At 39.2% G+C, this 19462-nt stretch overlaps 1 protein-coding gene across 1 annotated transcript in view; it reads right to left on the bottom strand.

Moving 5' to 3' along the window:
- Positions 1 to 18014, bottom strand: part of LOC121375113 (D-aspartate oxidase-like) — a 30924-nt gene extending 12910 nt beyond the window's left edge. The window contains exons 1-6 of the mRNA XM_041502357.1: positions 17878 to 18014; positions 16217 to 16413; positions 14042 to 14156; positions 10861 to 10937; positions 8575 to 8640; positions 1592 to 1646 (exon numbers count right to left, since the gene is read on the bottom strand). Of these exons, the coding sequence (XP_041358291.1) occupies positions 1592 to 1646; positions 8575 to 8640; positions 10861 to 10937; positions 14042 to 14156; positions 16217 to 16410 (507 nt within the window). The 5' untranslated portion in view covers positions 16411 to 16413; positions 17878 to 18014. The remainder of the gene's footprint in view (positions 1 to 1591; positions 1647 to 8574; positions 8641 to 10860; positions 10938 to 14041; positions 14157 to 16216; positions 16414 to 17877) is intronic.
- Positions 18015 to 19462: the final 1448 nt, after the last annotated feature.

The raw sequence follows: 19462 nt of genomic DNA, 5'->3' as shown, positions 1-19462 counted from the left end.
CTCACAGAGACACTGCGTTATGTTCCACCCTATTACCAACAGCATGGAGTATGTTTCTTTATGACTGGTGAAGGTGCCCTGTCTGAAAGTAACTCACAGAGACACTGCGCTATGTTCCACCATATTACCAACAGCATGGAGTATGTTTCTTTATGACTGGTGAAGGTGCCCTGTCTGAAAGTAACTCACAGAGACATCGCGCTATGTTCCACCCCACTACCAACAGCATGGAGTATGTTTCTTTATGACTGGTGAAGGTGCCCTGTCTGAAAGTAACTCACAGAGACACTGCGCTATGTTCCACCCTATTACCAACAGCATGGAGTATGTTTCTTTATGACTGGTGAAGGTGCCCTATCTGAAAGTAACTCACAGAGACACTGCGCTATGTTCCACCCTATTACCAACAGCATGGAGTATGTTTCTTTATGACTGGTGAAGGTGCCCTGTCTGAAAGTAACTCACAGAGACACTGCGCTATGTTCTGCTCCCACAATTAGCAAAGGGTCTTTATTATGTAGCTTCAACACATTCTGTCTAATACAGCTCAATCAAAGAAAGGCTGTTAGGAATGAGAAAAACAAATACTGCATGCCCTGTGCAGGATGGAGAACCGATTTTGTTACCATAACCACAAGGCCTAACGTGAGCACTCTGTCACTATGCTGCATTTCCCTAGTTCACATTTCACTCAACATTCAAACACTTTAGTCACCTAAATCACCTAATAAAAACTGACAGAAGACAACATTGTGGTACAATCTTATACAGTCACTGTGCAGAACATTACTTACTAAATGATCGAAAAATTATTGTCTGAAAATACTGGTATATACATTTACCTTAACTGATTTAAATGTACTTTATTCAACCATTTACACAGTCATCATATCCCACCAGTTATTAATATTTTGTTATCATAGTCATTGGAAGATAGGGGACACTTTATATTACTTTGGAGGGGGAAGGTAAATTATTATCTTCAGCGTTTCTTGCACCTATATTTATGCAACTACATTATAGGTGTGTTGCCATAAATCAGAAAATAATAACTTTGTTGATTTTTACCCATTTAAAATCAAGTTAGATAACATGTGCATATCTTCTTTTAGTAGATCATCTGCCCTACAACTCTGTCTTTGAAGATGACTGAAAAGCTCCAAAACTCTAGACTAAACCAACAGAAAAAAATGATGTCTTAGATTTGACTGGAGTAAAAAAAACAACATCCAAACAAAACCAGCGAGGGAGAAGTGCTAGTCACGTGACCCAGAACAAGGAGCAGAAGACTGATTGGGAGATTTTAGTTGTTGAGATGTTCGGACCAGACTAATATCCCAACATGAATATGCCATTGTTTGAGGTCAGGTTAAGACTAATATCCCAAGGTGAAAATGCCATTGTTTGAGGTCAGGTTAAGACTAATATCCCAAGGTGAATATGCCATTGTTTGAGGTCAGGTTAAGACTAATATCCCAAGGTGAATATGCCATTGTTTGAGGCCAGGTTAAGACTAATATTCCAAGGTGAATATTCCACTGTTTGAGGTCAGGTTAAGTACAAAAGAAATGGTATATACATGCACACACACCTGATCTATGGATGATACAGTCTGAACTTCAACACGCCCTCCGCGCTCTTTAAATCTGAAATAATGAATAACAATTAAATGAGGCAGATTAAAGTGCATCATACTGCAATAGAAATATGGAACACACAAGCCAAAGAAGGTGCAAGTAGTATAGGGGCCTGTATGGTGCCATGATTGACCTACTTTCCCGTGATCACGTGACCTTGGTAGGAGACAATGGGCTTTTGTGTAGGAAACAATGGCCTTTGTATAGGGGGGTGCAGGTGTCTGACCTTGGTAGGAGACAATGGGCTTGGTATAGGCAATGGTCTTTTGTGTAGGAAACAATGGCCTTTGTATAGGGGGGTGCAGGTGTCTGACCTTGGTAGGAAACAATGGCCTTTGTGTAGGAAACAATGGCCTTTGTATAGGTGGGTGCAGGTGTATGGTCTCGGTAGAAAACAATGGCTTTGGAAAGGTATGCGATCATGGTAAGAGACAATGGCCTCTGTGTAGGTGTGCGATCATGGTAAGATACAATGGCCTCTGTGCAGGTGTGCGATCATGGTGTATTCAATTCAATGTATTGCATATTACCAAACAAACTGGTGTCAGCAAACAAATAAAAGCAAAGAAACAACAACAATTAATAATAACAATATGTACAGGCCAGGTGTAAGTCTGACGTTGGTTTTGGCTTCATTGTATAACGTCTATTGTGTTTTGTTTTTTTTGTATCGACAGTGGACATACACGTGGATGTTTTTTCACAGTGTTTTATTCTAGACACCCAAAATAATAGCCGTTAAAATATGTCTCGTGGGGAAGGACTGTAACTGTTTGCTGACTGTTTGGTTTAAAGTGAGGCTTTCATGTCGCCAGACAAAATGCGTGTGTGATGATTTTCATTCATTTGTATTTCTTTAGCACATTGTCGACGTTTTCTTTTGTACTCGGAGGATCATTGAGCCATTCATTCGCTTTATAATAGAGGAGTACTTTATCAGACCTCTTCATCAGCCCTCATACAAAGGCATTTTATTAGGCCTGTCCGAGTGTTTATGAAACCAGGTGAACTGCAAAAGACATACCGACGCGTGCCCGTCTTAAGTAGCAGAATAAATTTGTTATGGTATGCACACTGACCGTCAAAGTTTGTTTGTGTTTAGCGACATCACTAGAGGACATTGATTTATGAATCATCGGTTATTGGATGAAAAAACATAATTTTGACAGTTTTAGAGAGGAAACCCACTACATTTTTTCCATGAGTAGCAAGGGATCTTTTATATACACAATCTCATACTCCTTATGGGGCCAGTATTTCATAATTAAACACAAACGTTTTGTGCGTGTGTGCGTGCGTGTGCATGTGCGTGCGTGCGTGTGTGTGTGAAACACTACAGCCCATTCCTATGAAGAAAGAACGTGTGACTGCAACTCGACGCTCCAACCTAACCTATGCTCTTTTAACTACATTTTAAACACGAGTATTTCCCAAGAGTACAAGCCTTTATAGACAACCAGTGTATTATGTCTGGTATATCAAAGGCTGTGGTATGTGCTGTCCTGTACACACAACTCTTGCTACTATAAAGTAGCGGCAGAAATATTCAATCACAAATCTAGTTATAGAGTAGAATACACAAAAAACAAACGCAATGGTTGAGAGAGAGAGAGAGACAGAGAGACAGATAGACGGAGAAAGAGACAGCTAGAAAGAGAGAGAGAGAGAGAGAGAGAGAGAGAGAGAGAGAGAGAGAGAGAGAGAGAGAGAGAGAGAGAGAGAGAGAGAGAGAGAGAGGTCACACGTGATTAATCCATTAGTGTAAGTCGGCGACACGCGTGCCGCCATGGGTTTAACAAGTAATACGTGTTAACTAAAGGGAAATAGCTGCATTTTTAAACAGAAAATTTCTCTAGAGTACTAGCCTTCGTACAGGGCTTTTTAATTACCAAATGGGTAAATACAGTGATCGATCTAGGATCGATCCCCGTCGATGGCCAAATAGGCTATAGCCAACCAGTGCATTATGTCTGGTATATCAAAGGCCGTGGTATGTGCTGTCCTGTACATACAACTCTTGCTACTATAAAGTAGCGGGGTAGACATATCCAATCACAAATCTAGTCATAGAGTAAAAAAACACACAAAAACGCAATGGTTTGGTTTTTAATTTTTTTATTTCTAAAGTAAAATCACTATAGACAACTACACATGCAATGGACACACATTGGGTTACATCGAGAGGCCTTAAGGGCGACATGTGAATAATATGAGTGTTCATTTCTCTTCATCTTCGTCGTCCTCCTCATCGTCGGTATCGTCGTCGTCTTGTTCGTCCAAATATTCGCCAATCCATGAACGATACTGATTTAATTTAGAACGAATCTGAGGTCTGAGATCTCTGTCTGGATTCACAAACTGTAGAATTTTTCTCGTGTTGGGGCCTTTGTCAAAGTAATGCATATACGTCAGAAAGCGAGAGTACGTGTCTTTAAATAACTTCCATTGCAGTGTCTTCATGTTTCTTTTGATGGCATCTTGGGACATGTTTTTTTCTTCGTAGCGTTTCCTCTTGCTTTCGAAATAGTCACGATTGATGTCGAATTCACGCTCGATCATCAGACGTACGCCTTCGTTTTCCAGATCGGACGACGGCTCTTCATTTCCCTCCTCGCACGTTTTCACGAGTCACTGCAAGTCACTCCCATCTTTAAAGACCAGACCGCACGTATCGCAAGACTGCATCCTCTTGACCTTTTTCAGATAGGGCTCTACCTCATCTTCTTCTTCGTCGTCGTCACTTTCGTAGGCGGGTATGCCTGGTAGTTTTCTCTTGAATGCGTTTCTTTGCATGATTTGCACGTAGAGCTCTTTCTCCGACGGTGGTTGAAACTCTTCGCCGTTACGCTCGTGCTTTTATACCATTCGGACGGCCCCGTCTCTAAACCATTAGGTCGAAGGCGCCAATGTTCGGGCGTGGTCGGTTTCAAGTCCACCAAGAGATGTCCGTAGAGCCTGTGGGTAGCTTCCTCAAACCGCTGCATGAAATGACGAGTATTTCCAGGATACATCTGCCGTGCCAAGGTTAGGACTTGCTGCTTGTCGATGGGGTTGTTGAACAGTGCCAGGTAATGACAGTTTCTTCTTTGTGTCGGGTCCTTGCTGTTATAGAGGTTCTGGTTGATGGCAATCACAGAGAGGTTTCTGTGGTGACTTCCTTCCGTGAACAGATCGGTGATGCGAGGGTCTTTTCCAGCTGTAGACATCAGGTCGTCCAACACGATAAGATTTCTGACTCCTGGATCCAAATAACAATCCTTTTCCAAATTCGCAGGTATACCTTGAACAAATTTTACTCGAGCAACCATTTTGATCGTATCATAGAGAGGTTGCCATCGTTTGTAGAGCCAGATAATGCGCTGAGGAGGCGGGTGGATTTTACCATCCCTTAGCAGTTTGTACAACAAAAACGTTTTTCCACACGACGTGGGTCCCGACACGATCATGGTGAACGGATGTAACAATCTGGAGCAGGAGCTATAGGAGCCCTATGAGCTATAGGAGCAGGAGCTATAGGAGCCAGAGGAGCAGGAGCTATATGAGCTAGAGGAGCCAGAAGAGCCCTAGGAGCCGGAGCTATAGGAGCCAGAGCTATAGGAGCCCTAGGAGCTATAGGAGCCCTAGGAGCAGGAGCTGGAGCTATAGGAGCCAGAGCTACAGGAGCCAGAGGAGCTATAGGAGCCAGAGGAGCAGGAGCTATAGGAGCCCTAGGAGCAGGAGCTATAGGAGCCAGAGGAGCAGGAGCTATAGGAGCCCTAGGAGCCGGAGCTATAGGAGCCAGATGAGCAGGAGATATAGGAGCCAGAGCTATAGGAGCCAGAGGAGCAGGAGCCATAGGAGCTATAGGGGCCGGAGCAGGAGCTATAGGAGCCATAGGAGCCTGGAGTTGAGCTGAATGGAAGGTCTTCCAATGACGTAGCATATTTGATGGTTTTGAAAAAGTCTTTGGACATACGGGACACGATCTTTTGTTCATGACATGTTCCGGAATAAACCAATTCTGATTCATGATGTTGACTATTGAAGTGTTCGACGTGAACTGACGATGTTGAAACTGCCATGCCCCCTTTTATAGTCTTCTCAAAAATGCTTGTGCCGTTTTTGCCCAGTCTGCTCTCGTCGTTTCTGTTCCACGCCACTCTCTTGACGTTTCCGTTTCTGCTCGGCCTTGGCTTGCTCTACCACCTGCTGCGTTGGGGAGACCATGACGACTTTGGGTGCCGTGGGCTTCTTCTGTTCCTCTTTTTCTTTTTTCCATGTAGGGTCATACAGTTCTAGACATCGATCTACACTGTACATCATCTGACTTTTCCCACCACGTTGCACTGGAAAATGAGGTTGAAGTTTACCTTCTGCCTGCAGTTTATAGAAACGGGTCCACTTATCCACGTCGGGTACATATAACTTGTCTGACATGTTGCTCCTCTGAAGGTTTTACCTCAAATGACGAGTTTTCCAAAACTATTTTACTTATATACCTTATGACGCATAAAGATATGGTACAGGAATGTTTGAATGTGTGTGATACGTATGACCAGTGCCCCTTCTCCCAAACACGAATCTCGTCGTGCGAGCTCCCCAAAAAACATCGTTACCAACATATTACCCTTTACCAGTGTCACTACCATAGGGACACGTCCAGAGACACACTCATGGACGCAGGACATAACTAAGAAAGCAAAACATGTTATTCACGGTTTTATTCACAACATACAACATGAAAACATAGCACACAAGTGTCTGAAATATTTAATGTCTGAACATGTTGTTCACATAGGGACATCTTGGAGAGAGTCTGTAATGTTCCATCACTGGGTCGTCTGTCTTCTTCCATCGGTAGATGCGAAGTCCGCAATAGTAACAGGTGATGGCATCGTGGTCTCCCGTGTAGTAGAAACCGGCCTTGGCAAGTTCTTTTGGTTTTTGACGTAATTGTATGGGCCACCGAGCATACGTCAGCATCCGGGCATAGAAATGTCTCATTTCGGGACGATGACAGAACAAGTAACGTCTCGAATAGCAGTCTTCCTCACAGGCAGCATCTGTTTCACAGGCAGCATCCATCTGATCTGTGGGTTCATCCACGAGTTCGCCATCTTCAGTTCCAACCCCAATTTCACGTGTAGCATCCGTTTGATCCGTATAATGAATACTCTTCTTCTTCTCATCTTGTTTGGTAGTCACTCTTTTACATTTGATTGTATGTCTTTCTGAACATTTGCAGACCATGACGTCGTCCTCGTCGCTACTGCTGCTGCTACTAACACTGCTCGAATATCCCGATGCCATCGTCTTCTTTCAGAATATCTTCAAACTCCAAAAGCAGAAATAGATCTCCTTCACAGAACTTTCGGCAAGCAAATGACGCTACTAACAACACACCCCTTTTTATATCCAAATACGAGCCTATTTTCTTTCAACAAACATGAACCTAGATCTGCAGACTTTTCGGCGAACGAATGACAATGAAACCAAAAGTACCCTTTTTATACCCGAGGGAGGCACCCCCAGCTCAGTCCAAGGACGCACACCTGTACCCAGGCCATTGTCTCATACACAAAGACCATTGTTTCCTACACAAAGGCCATTGTGCCATTGTCTCATACACAAATACCATTGTGTCATTGTTGCCTACACAAAAGCCATTGTTTCCTACACAAAAGCCATTGTCTATACCAAGCCCATTGTCTCCTACCAAGGTCAGATACCTGCACCCCCCTATACAAAGGCCATTGTTTCCTACACAAAAGCCCATTGTCTATACCAAGCCCATTGTGTCATTGTTTCCTTGACCATTGTTTCCTACCAAGGCCATACACCTGCACCCCCCTATACAAAGGCCATTGTTTCCTACACAAAAGCCATTGTATATACCAAGTTCATGGTCTATACCAAGCCCATTGTCTCCTACCAAGGTCACGTGATCACGGGAAAGTAGGTCAATCATGGCACCATACAGGCCCCTATACTACTGGTGCAGTCAAAATCATTAAAGATAGATACAGAGATATCAGTGTTCCATACAGGAAATGCAAGGGAGGGTTTCGGAGGTTAAAGCCCTTCCTTGCTCAAGCAAATTTTAATTTTTATCTATATATATTTTTAGGGGACCATGTCTCAACTCCCCCCCTACAAATTTTGGTCACCACAGTCTAGACCTCCTTCTACTAAAATTCTGCATGGATATTTTAATTCACCAGCTACATGTAGCTATCAGCTGATGCAGATCTGATATGTTAAGCAGAAGACTTTTTTTTATAAAATATTATATATAGAGGATTCGTCATGAGTATTTTTTTAATATGTAAAATATCAACCAAGTCTATGTTAATCGGTATTTGTGGAGGCTCTGCCGAGACAAATGCAGATTAACTAGACGAGGTTGATATTTTACATATTAAAAACCACGAGTAACGAATTCTATTTATACTATAACACTTCTAAAATAACATTTTAATTAAATTTTTAGTAAATCACAATAAGTCACTGCCATCGATAGTAATATGATGTCATCACAATTAGCACAAATTAGTTTGACATCATGCATTTTAACTAAATGTTTGAAAATGTTGTCTTGTTGGCTTGTAAGCAAATGACCCATCCACAGCAACACATTACCTAGAGACCTTGCAAATTTGCATACAATTATTAGCCAGGTTAATACATTAAATTATCACATGGGTTTATGACATGGATATCATGGGTAAGTTATAAGATACATTCTTGTATCTTTTGTTTATAAAATATTATATATTCTTGTATCCTTTTTTTATAAAGATGAAACTATTGTATTGTGTATGCTGCATATTCTGTGGCAAAATATAAAGACAAAAAGGGTCAAGATTCATCTACATACTACTTCTAATATCCAGATATTCTATACAGTATAATGTTATGTAATTATTACTACACCATGTAATATGATGCTGTGTATTACCGTCTCATTAGCCACTGCATATAGGGCTTAACATCAATCTGAACTGTTGTGTAAAAGTAACCCCACCTGAAATGAAAACAAATTATCAGTTTCAGTAATATTTAATATATGATAAAAATATATAAGCAAGAAACTCTGCTTTTGCTAATAGAAATGGGAGAAAGAAACAGCCATTCCAGTAACCATAATACATGTAGTTTTGTAGTTAACAACACCACTAGAGCACATCAATTCATTAATCAGCAGCAGCTGAATGTCCAACATTTGGTAATTCTGACATAGTCTTAGAGAGGAAACCCAATATATTTTTCCATTAGTAGCAAGGGATCTTTTATATGCACTATCCCACAGATAAGATAGCATATACCATAGCCTTTGGCTGAAATGAGAAATATCCCAATGGGCCCACCGATGGGGATTGAATCTAGACCGACCATGCATCAGGAGAGCACTTTAATACTGGTCTACGTCCTGCCTTATATTTAAACATATACCCACCACTTAAAAACAGAACATTATTTAAACCATCTATACACTGAATAAACTATGCTGCAGATCCATCAGCCACAAACCTATAATTATGGGGTCTATCACCCCATCCCAAACTCTAGGCTAAGTGTCTTGACAAGAATATCGGAGAGTTCTACAAAAACAATACATATCCCTTATACTGGGCCCAACAGATTTTAGTATATCCTAAGTTAAATGGCCTTAACTCTGTCAAACTTGATCTGTAACAGTACATAATAAAGTTATACACAAAATTTCAGCTCAATATATTGAAACAGTGCAGGAAACAAAGTCCAGAAAACTATATGTGGGACATACAGAAAGACAGAAGACAGATGGTAACAGACCCAGCATTTTTCTGCCCATTATACTATTAGGCTACTACTCCAAGTGCTATGCTCTCTGTAGTAAATTAGAACCGCTTTGTCAAAAGGTCTTTCTGCTGATCAGTAATTATAATTATTACCCATATGGGCTCAAATATACGGGGTAATATTTTTTGGATCTCTGCACAGTGTGCAGATTGCTTCTGCAGCCACTGATTGGCTAACTTAAAAATCACGGTGTTTGGTTGGTTAGATTGCACTTAAATTATACGATCTACAAAGATTTACAAAAACAAATGGACTCATTTGTTTCGTAAACATGAAATGGTATATTTTCATAAGCAGAGGCTTTAGTAATATATAAAAATAGTTATTTTCAAATGCAAATACACTTGTATTATTTTGTACTGTAAGCATTTGGCTGTGAAAGGAACGCCGTTATGATATGACGTCACTTACATTATGTCATGTAATGCGTGCAAGATTATATGACGTAATGGCTAATGGATTTGTTGTAGACTGCAGAGGAATTTTTACATTAAAAATCGGTTAAAATTGACAATGGGTAATAACGAGAATAACCAACTCGCTACAAGGAGTTACAAATTATCTGTCCCTCGTGAATGAATGTTGTAAAACCCTCGCCAAAGGCTCGGGTTTACAACATTCATTCACTTGGGACAGATAATTCATAGTTCCTCATAGCTCGTTAGTTATTCTCTAATTATTATATATCCACCTGGTTCAATGTAACCTATAGTTAATACAAATCATTTGAAGCACATGTGTAATAACAAGTGTAATGAAGTAATTTACAGAAGCAATCGCTTCCCAATTAAGTCCCAGCTCAGACTGTGCATGTGAAATATGACGTCATTTCATCATCTCCTTCTAGTTGTGGTTGAAACATTTTGAGACAGCCCTTTTTATTTATAAAAATATAACAATCATTATAATAAAATGGATAATAAATAAATTATTACATTAGCATGTCTGTCATACTGATTTTATGAAAAACCTCGTGTCGCTTGGGCAATACAAAAACCCTGACACTCGTTTCGTAAAATCAGTACGACACATAAGCGCAAATAATAATATCTATTTATTGTTGTCATGTTCAGAGATTTACTTTCTGCAGTAACCACAGGGACTGGGAACAATCTTTGAAGCACTTCAGCAAGTCTATATCTACATGTGTGCTCTATGTACAAAGAAAAGGTGTCCTTTAAAATGACACCAAACTTTCATTTATGTGAAGTCAGATAAAAACTGCATGTAAATGATCATGTACATTTTAATGAATTGTGTAAAATACTAATAATTTTCCTTTCAAAAACCATTCCTGTACGACACTGGTGTTAAAAAATACTCCTCGATACTCACTTATTCATAAACCAAGATTTTTTTGGAGGGGGGGAGGGGGGGGGGGGGTAATTAATTATATACATACTTCATATTTGGAAAATCTTTCAATTCTTCACTGGTCATCAGTCGGTAACCAAAACAGAGATCTTTATAATCTGGTTCCTACAATAACAAGAGTACCGGTGAGATACATGATACACCCACCAAAAGTAGGTCACTGTGATCTACTTACAATATGCAACATACTGCCATCCCAAGTTGTGAGGTCTGATGATCCTATATGAATTGGATATAACCATGATAACAAAGATATGCTCTGGAAACGAAAGGTTTACAGATGGACGGATGGGTGCATGGACTAATGGATGTACAGATGAATGGACTGATGGATGGATAGAGGGATGGATGTACGGATGTACAATGGACAGACAAGCGGACGGACAACGCAATACCATAATATGATTCATTAAAGACGGGCATATAAAAACGACACAGTTCAAATTTTAATATATACAGTAGGAGAAGTGACTGAAAAGTCCTGTGACTAACTAAAGTTTTGTGTTGTTTTGTTTTTGTTTAATGACACCACTAGAGCACACTGATTTATTAATCATTGGTTATCAGATGTCAAACATATGGTGATTTTTGACAGTCATAGAGAGGAAACCCCAGACCTTGCCTTTTAAGGTGCGCGGGTGTGATCATGCTCGTAGAACGTACATAATTTCAGTCTGGCGAGTGTGAAAAATAACCTATGTTACACTTAACGAACAGCGCACGTAAAATAATTTTGTATATTGATTGCTACTATTTACTTTATATAGCTGATAGAAAGATCCATCTAATAATACCAGAAAAAAATGTTACGAGAACGGAAGCATCCATGCAAGATTTTAATATATGACTGGTACTTATCTTTGCTATACAAATTGGAAAACACAGGTTTAATAGACATCTTCGAAGACGTACCAATCCGATCAAAACTTCTTTGCCTATTTAATTTATTATTAATTAGAAACAGTCCACTTCTGTAAGGTAATAGGTCACAACATCTGATAAGGATAACTCATTTATACTGTTCATATAGTTATGACAAAAAGAGAAATGGGATTGAATTAAATAGTGGCTTCTGTAGCCTACACAAATGAACTCGTTACAGCAATCAGCAAAGTCGGTAAAATTGTCTCGATTAGTTCATAACTGTTACTAGTAACCTACAAATCTTACATGAGGTCCCGGAAATGGCAATAGTGTAATTTATACTTTGTTTTTAAAAATAGAAGAAAAAAAAGAATTGAAATTTAGACGGAATAATAACAAGAAGGAAAAGAAATGATAATAGGTATGTAGGAATAAGCCTAGGTATTTTTTGTATGTCTATTATTTTTCTCTTTTTTTATCTTTAAAAAAAAAATCAAATAAAACTTCATTTAAATATTTGTATTTCAGCCAGAGGTTAATGAATATGCATGTTATTTAGATATGTATACATGTACACACTATAGTAACAGTAATCAATGGTCATTTCCGATTATTTAATTTTTGTTTCGTTTCGTTAGAAAGTCACAGAATGGAACATGATTTGATGCACAGTACTCTGTGGCATATTGACCAACCAGAGCTATCAGGGTCAGATTATTTTTACTCTTGGAATTCTGCACACACGCTGGTCTACTTGACAACTTATTACGCATTGATGATGGTGTCTAAAATTATGGGGGTTTTATTATATGTATGTATTATGGCATCCTGCGTTTGGAAAAAAATCCTTTGACATGACAGATTTTTTTAGAATTTGTATATTTTGTTATAAACAATATTGGGCCGTTCTAGATCAATGACATAACGCCATCAGAGCCATTCGTAACTTGCAGCTGTAGGTCAAATGACGTGTTACAAAATGTTGAGGGAGGGAGGACTGGTTGCATAATTGTTGAATTAAAAATGCCACGTGAATATCAATGTCCCAAATTGAAGTAATTGTAGGCCCACGTTTCACAAGTTATTTTTAATAATATGAATCAGTAGTGCACACCTGAGATGCTTGGGTCGTAGTTCATGAACCACCATCTCCTGGGAACCAGTGTTTTTTCCTCATTCCATCTATCCTAATCACATTCGTTGTACATAATAATGAAATTCAAGACAAGTTGATTCCTATATATATGTTTAGCTGCACGTTCATCAAACCATCTAACACTGAAAAGGTATATATATAATTATGTGCATCAAATTATCTGAATAGTACATATTGTAATTAAAAAATTAAATGGTCTGCATCAGTGTATACATGCCATAATTATATTTCTTTAGTATTACTCCTGAAACTTTAATAAACTATAACTGTAACTCCATTCCTGCATTTACATGTACCAATTTTACTTTATAAATTAATAAATGCTTGGTTTTCACTGGCCTTAGCAGTTTGATGAGTGCAATTTTTAACTCGCCTAAGTGTTTTGAGCTGAAACCCGCTACATTTTTCCATTAGTAGCAAGGGACAGGATAGCACATACCATGGCCTTTGATATACCAGTCATAGTGCACTGGCCCTTTGACTAACTAGGACAGACTGGCCTTGTTACACATTACTTTTCAAGTGATGTAGGATCCCTTGGAGGTGAATCCGTAGATGTCTGCCAATAGATTTTCAGCATAATTGATATGTAATCCTTTTGCAGTTGTTTTCTTTTTTAATTTACATGTTAACTTACGGAGAGCTAAGAATTCGAACTAGACTCAGGAGAGTAATGGGGAGCAATGTTAAGTGATAGCTCCTCTCTGTGTCATACCTTCTGTGAAACCTTGGTCATGGACAATACAATTGTCAGTATGTTCTGAATTCTTTCCTGCAAGATGCCCTTGTTTAACCACACCACAAGAGCACACTGATTTACTAATCATCAGTTACTGAATTTATAACATTTGGTCATTTTGACATATAGTCTCAGAGGAAACCTGCTTCAGTTTTCCATTAGCAGCAAGCGATCTTTAAAAAAACTAAAAACTTGTATATTTCAAAATTCCTCAAATACCTATTAACGTGAAGATCATTGTACTAAAGTATGAGAATAATTCAATCAAAACTGTAGGAGAAGATAGACTTCAAAGAAAAAGTTGATGGACAGACAGATGGACAGATGGAGAGATGAACCGAGGCCAGACAAATCGGTATTAAAAAAGCTCTGAGGCCTTTTATGTGCAAGAGGAAAGGTACGAATCTAAGAAACTCTAGTGTCAGTGACTTTAATCTTTAAACGCTATACCTCCTGGACAGAAGATGACATCATGTAGCCAGATAACATCTGTGCTTGGACAACTGCAGCGTCAGAAGACTTGATTAGTGACAGGATGTAATCAAGTGTCTCCTTGCCCCATTTCCTGCAGTGGACACCAGCATTAGGTATACACACACACAATACTTAAAAGCTGGTCAATAGAAATAGCAGAACAAATATTATAAAGAATTTTTTTTTATCTGGTGTGATTTTTTATGGGTTATCAACAAAATGAGTCAAATTTTCAAAGACTGTTTTTTTGTATTACATGTATATGCATATGTACTTGTAAATTTGTGATAAAATGGTCGGGTTTGTTTACAAGAGTTACTTCCCTTGAATTTATTACATCCCGGTTTTTAGCATAGCCTGGATATTAACATATTTTTCTTGGGCAATTAGGGTATGCAATTAAGCGGGTTTCACTGTGCATACATCTAATTACATACATTTACAATATTTAAATACCTGTGTTTAAGAAAAACAGGCTTCATAAATTTGGCCTTACCGTACTTAACAGCATAAGAATAGCAGATTGTGACAAGACAACATTACGATTTCATCAGTGGCTATGAAATCGGCTAGTCTCATATTAGGCACTCATATCATGTGGCATCACCTTAACGTTAATGTAAAATACAGTTTTAGGTTCCGGCGTGTGTGCAGGGGGTGGGGACAGTTCGGGGTCCTCATATCATGTGGCATCACCTTAACGTTAATGTAAAATACAGTTTGAGGTTCCGGCGTGTGTGCAGGAGGTGGGGACAATTCGGGGGCCTCATATCGTGTGGCATCACCTTAACGTTAATGTAAAATACAGTTTTAGGTTCCGGCGTGTGTGCAGGGGGTGGGGACAGTTCGGGGGCCTCATATCGTGTGGCATAACCTTAACATTAATGTAAAATACAGTTTTAGGTTCCAATGTGTGTGCAAGGGGTGGGGACAATTCGGGGGCCTCATATAGTGTGGCATCTCCTTAATATTAATGTAAAAGACAGTTTTAGGTTCCAACGTGTGTGCAGGGGGTGGGGACAGTTCAGGGGCCTCATATCGTGTGGCATAACCTTAATGTTAATGTAAAATACAGTTTTAGGTTCCAACGTGTGTGCACGGGGTGGGGACAATTCGGGGGCCTCATATCATGTGGCTTAACCTTAACGTTAATGTAAAATACAGTTTTAGGTTCCAACGTGTGTGCAAGGGGTGGGGACAATTCGAGGGCCTCATATCATGTGGCATCTCCATAATATTAATGTAAAATACAGTTTTAGGTTCCCATGTGTGTGCAGGGGGTGGGGACAGTTCGGGGACCTCATATCATGTGGCATCTCCTTAATATTAATGTAAAATACAGTTTTAGGTTCCCATGTGTGTGCAGGGGGTGGGGACAGTTCGGGGACCTCATATCGTGTGGCATCTCCTTAATATTAATGTAAAATACAGTTTTAGGTTCCCATGTGTGTGCAGGGGGTGGGGACAGTTCGGGGGCCTCATATCGTGTGGCATCACCTTAATATTAATGTAAAAGACAGTTTTAGGTTTCCATGTGTGTGCAAGGGGTGGGGACAGTTCGGGGGCCTCATGTGTGTGCAGGGGGTGGGGACAGTTCGGGGACCAAAACTCATCATGCACAATCAAATTTTCTTTTCTTTTTATTTATTTTCTAGGGCAGTATGTCTTGACTCTCCACCAACCCCTACCCCAAACATTCTCTTGCCACAGTCAAGACCCCCATTGCATAAATTCCTACACATCAGGATATTATGTGGAAAACAAAAGATCAGTGTTTTAAATCAACAGGCATATTTTGTATATATAAGATATTAAACGAGCTTCCATTTCGTATCATGTTTATGTCCTGAGTGAAATAATTTTCAGTAGTCACTAGCTTTAGTGAGCGACAGTGAAAATCATTTCATAAGGGACATAAACATGATACGAAATGGTAGCGAGTTTAATATCCTATTTATTACCCATAATCGATCTTAATTTATATCACTCAACTTGTTTGGATGACATTCCTGTAAGGTTGTAGTGTGCCAATCGATGACGTCATCATGTGACGTCCAAGTGTTATGTCCTACTTAGGGTTCTAATGGGATGTATCACCTTGATATGTACCAAGCTATTTTTAATCATATGGGTAATAAATAAATGTCTCACCGTATCAGTGCCTCAGGTGTATTTCCCAGGTCATGAGGACACCAAAACCCACCTGACCCATCTGACGTGGTATGGGGGGAGAATTTGTCTGCCACCAGAGTGACGTGGACATCGGGCAGCTGCTCCTGGATACATACAGCAGAGGAAAGGCCAACAACTCCAGCACCAACCACACAAACATGTCGGGTTTTCATTCTCTGAAACAAAAATAATAATTACATAACCAGGTGCAGATTCAGGGTGGGGGTCGAGGGGGTCTTGACATTTACTGCTAATATACAACTTCCATTTAAGTAGTTTCATGTAAACCCCCACCCCTTGCAACACTGACACTACCAAACTTGTTTCTGGGGTTAATAAACTTAAAAAACAAAAACAAAAAACACCCCTTGTAAAAATTATTCAATCTGGTAACTCATCACAATAATGTAAGAAAGTAAGTATAAATATAATTTTAAATAATTAATAAAAATAATAACCTTTGTAAGTAAAGTTTAAAGTGTGTTTTGTTTATGGACTGATATGGCTAGAGCACACCGATTTCTGAAAAATTGGTCTATTGGATGTCAAACATTAATCAATTCTGACACATAGTCTGCAATTCAGAGGATACCCGCTACACGTTCCATGCACTTTCCCATAGACAGGACAGACCATAACACAGCCTTTGATATACGAGGCGCAGAGCACTGGTTGAGTTGGTGATAACAACAATCAGAGAATGGGACCACTAAGGGTTTGATCCTTCGACCCAAGCACCTCAGGCGAGCACTCTACCTACTGAGCGACATGCTGCTCCTGCCTTTGTATGTAAGGCCATAATAAATTAAATGCTAGATTTTCATCCAATTTGGTTTTTTAAAGATGGGGTGGGGGTTAAAAATCTAATTTAAACATTTAATTGGTAGATACCTCACATTGAAAAAAGGAAGAAATGTTTATTTTATACACTAATCACATTATTTACTGTTAGCCTAGATATGGTATCAGACAAAATGAGATAGGTAACATGACACTAAAGTTAAAGTTTATTTTGTTTAACGACACCACTAGAGCACATTGATTTATTAATCATCAGTTATTGGATGTCAAACATTTGGTCATTCTGACACGTAGTCTTTCCATTTGTAGCAAGGGGTCTGTTATATGCACAATTTCACAGACAGGGTAGCACATACCATGACCTTTGATATACCAGTCGTGGCTGGGACGAGAAATAGCCCAATGGGCCAACCGACAGTGATCGATCCTAGACCGACCACGCATCAGGCGAGCGCTTTACCACTGGGCTACGTCCTGCGGAAAAATATCCGCCCGGTCCCCCCTGCCCTTAACCCTAACCTTAACTCCAACCCTAACCCCAACCCTAGCCCTAACCCCAGCCATAACCCCAACCCCAACCCCAACCCCAACCCTAACCCTAACCCCAACCCCAACCCTAAACCCTAACTAAAAATAATAATGGAGGGGACCGGGCGGATATTATACCATTCTTTGAATGTATACATGTAGTTTATATTTACAGCTATGTAATATAGGTCGCCAAGTATATTATTGTATGAATATAGAAGAGGGCCTCGTAAGTTGTCAAACTTGTGCCCAATTTTTGTGTTCTTTGTACAATAAAATATGTTTGCAAACAAATGGAGCCTCCTACTTACAGACAAGGGTAAAATACGGAAGTGTATCCGTGAGAGTACATTAAATAAAAGTTAAATAGTATAAAATGTTAGGTTGAAAGAGCTATCATCACTTGTAAAGAAACAATAATTATGTCATAATTTATGATAAAATAGCAATTTACGGTATTGTGAAGGTTCTAATGGACCAAATCAATTCCTATTGCTGTTAATGTTAACGTTTACTAATAAAACTGATACAAGCAGCGTTTCAACACACCCAGGAGGTACAGCAATAGAAAGTGTGGCACCTCACATCTAATCTACCTGCAAGAAAAGTGTGTGTGTGTGGGGGGGGGGGGGGGGGGGGGGGGGGGGGGGGGGGTCACGTATCATTTAAGAGATTTAATTAATTTTTTTAATAGCAACCGTCATTTGTGCTGAAAATTGCAGTTCTATTGTTGGTGGTACCCCGCATTAGTTTCAACCTCTGGTATCTACTGCATAACAACTGTATAACAAATAAAAGTGTATTTATTTATTGTCAATGGATAATAGTATTTGCACAAATAATCAATGTCACATATTACTACCAATCACACCCACGGCTGCTTTTACTCCGTAAAATTAGTTCCACTATTACACTGACAGCCAATTGGAGCTCATGTCCACCAATCAAAACCTTACTTGCAGAATCCTGCCAGTGATTTAAAACTAACAACACTGCGTAGTCCCCAATGTCCAGGTAACATTTCGTCTGTAAATAATAATTTAAATATTGACCAATTACACTTCGCCTTTTATAACGTTATTTGGGAGCATACAAATTCTAAAAATATCGGGCGAGTCTATTTTAGTGGCCGCAGTACAGCGAACCATACCAATACGTACGGGGTGGGTTATCAGTCTTCAATTTTACATTAAAAATTATTTATTTATTTATAAAAAAAAAAATCAGTCTTCAGTTTTACATTACAAATTATTTATTTTATAAAATAAAACATGTTTTAAGGCATTCGTAATTCACACGAAACATGTCGTATACCCTCAGGATAATTCGGAATGTTTTCAAATTATTTTTAAATCACTGGCAGGATTCTGCAAGTAAGGTTTTGATTGGTGGACATGAGCTCCAACTGGCTGTCTTTAGATCCACATGTAATAGTGGAGCTAATTTTAATTAGATTGAGGTGCACGTCGAACTTTGACACGGAACTCTCTTTTTGGTACTATGCAACCTGAAGACTGTAACGAAAAGAGAGTTATCTCGCTTAGTGTGTCAGCTTCGTTCAGGTTGCATTGTACCAAAGACAAATGTTCCGTGTTAAAGTTCAAGATAAACAGTCGACCAACTTATCGGAATTTTCCGAAAAATCCGGAATTTCTAACCCATATCCGGAATTCCGGAATTAATGACAAATATCCGTTTGTTTTTTCGAAATTCGCTATCATTATATATTTTTAAATCCCGAGTTTAACATTCTGCATTCTCCATTTCAACCTGAACTCGGTATTATCTACTATTTTGTGTTTTTACTAACACGTTTGGCTATTGGCTGTATCATACAAAGTGAAATATTTACGGTTTAAAAACAGCTTTGGCTGTGATTGGTAGTAACACTGATTA

The sequence above is a fragment of the Gigantopelta aegis genome, chromosome 6 (assembly GCF_016097555.1).
Source record: "Gigantopelta aegis isolate Gae_Host chromosome 6, Gae_host_genome, whole genome shotgun sequence".
Taxonomy (NCBI): domain Eukaryota; kingdom Metazoa; phylum Mollusca; class Gastropoda; order Neomphalida; family Peltospiridae; genus Gigantopelta; species Gigantopelta aegis.
The sequence above is the reverse complement of the archived record's forward strand: the minus strand, read 5'-3'. Positions and strand labels throughout refer to the sequence as shown.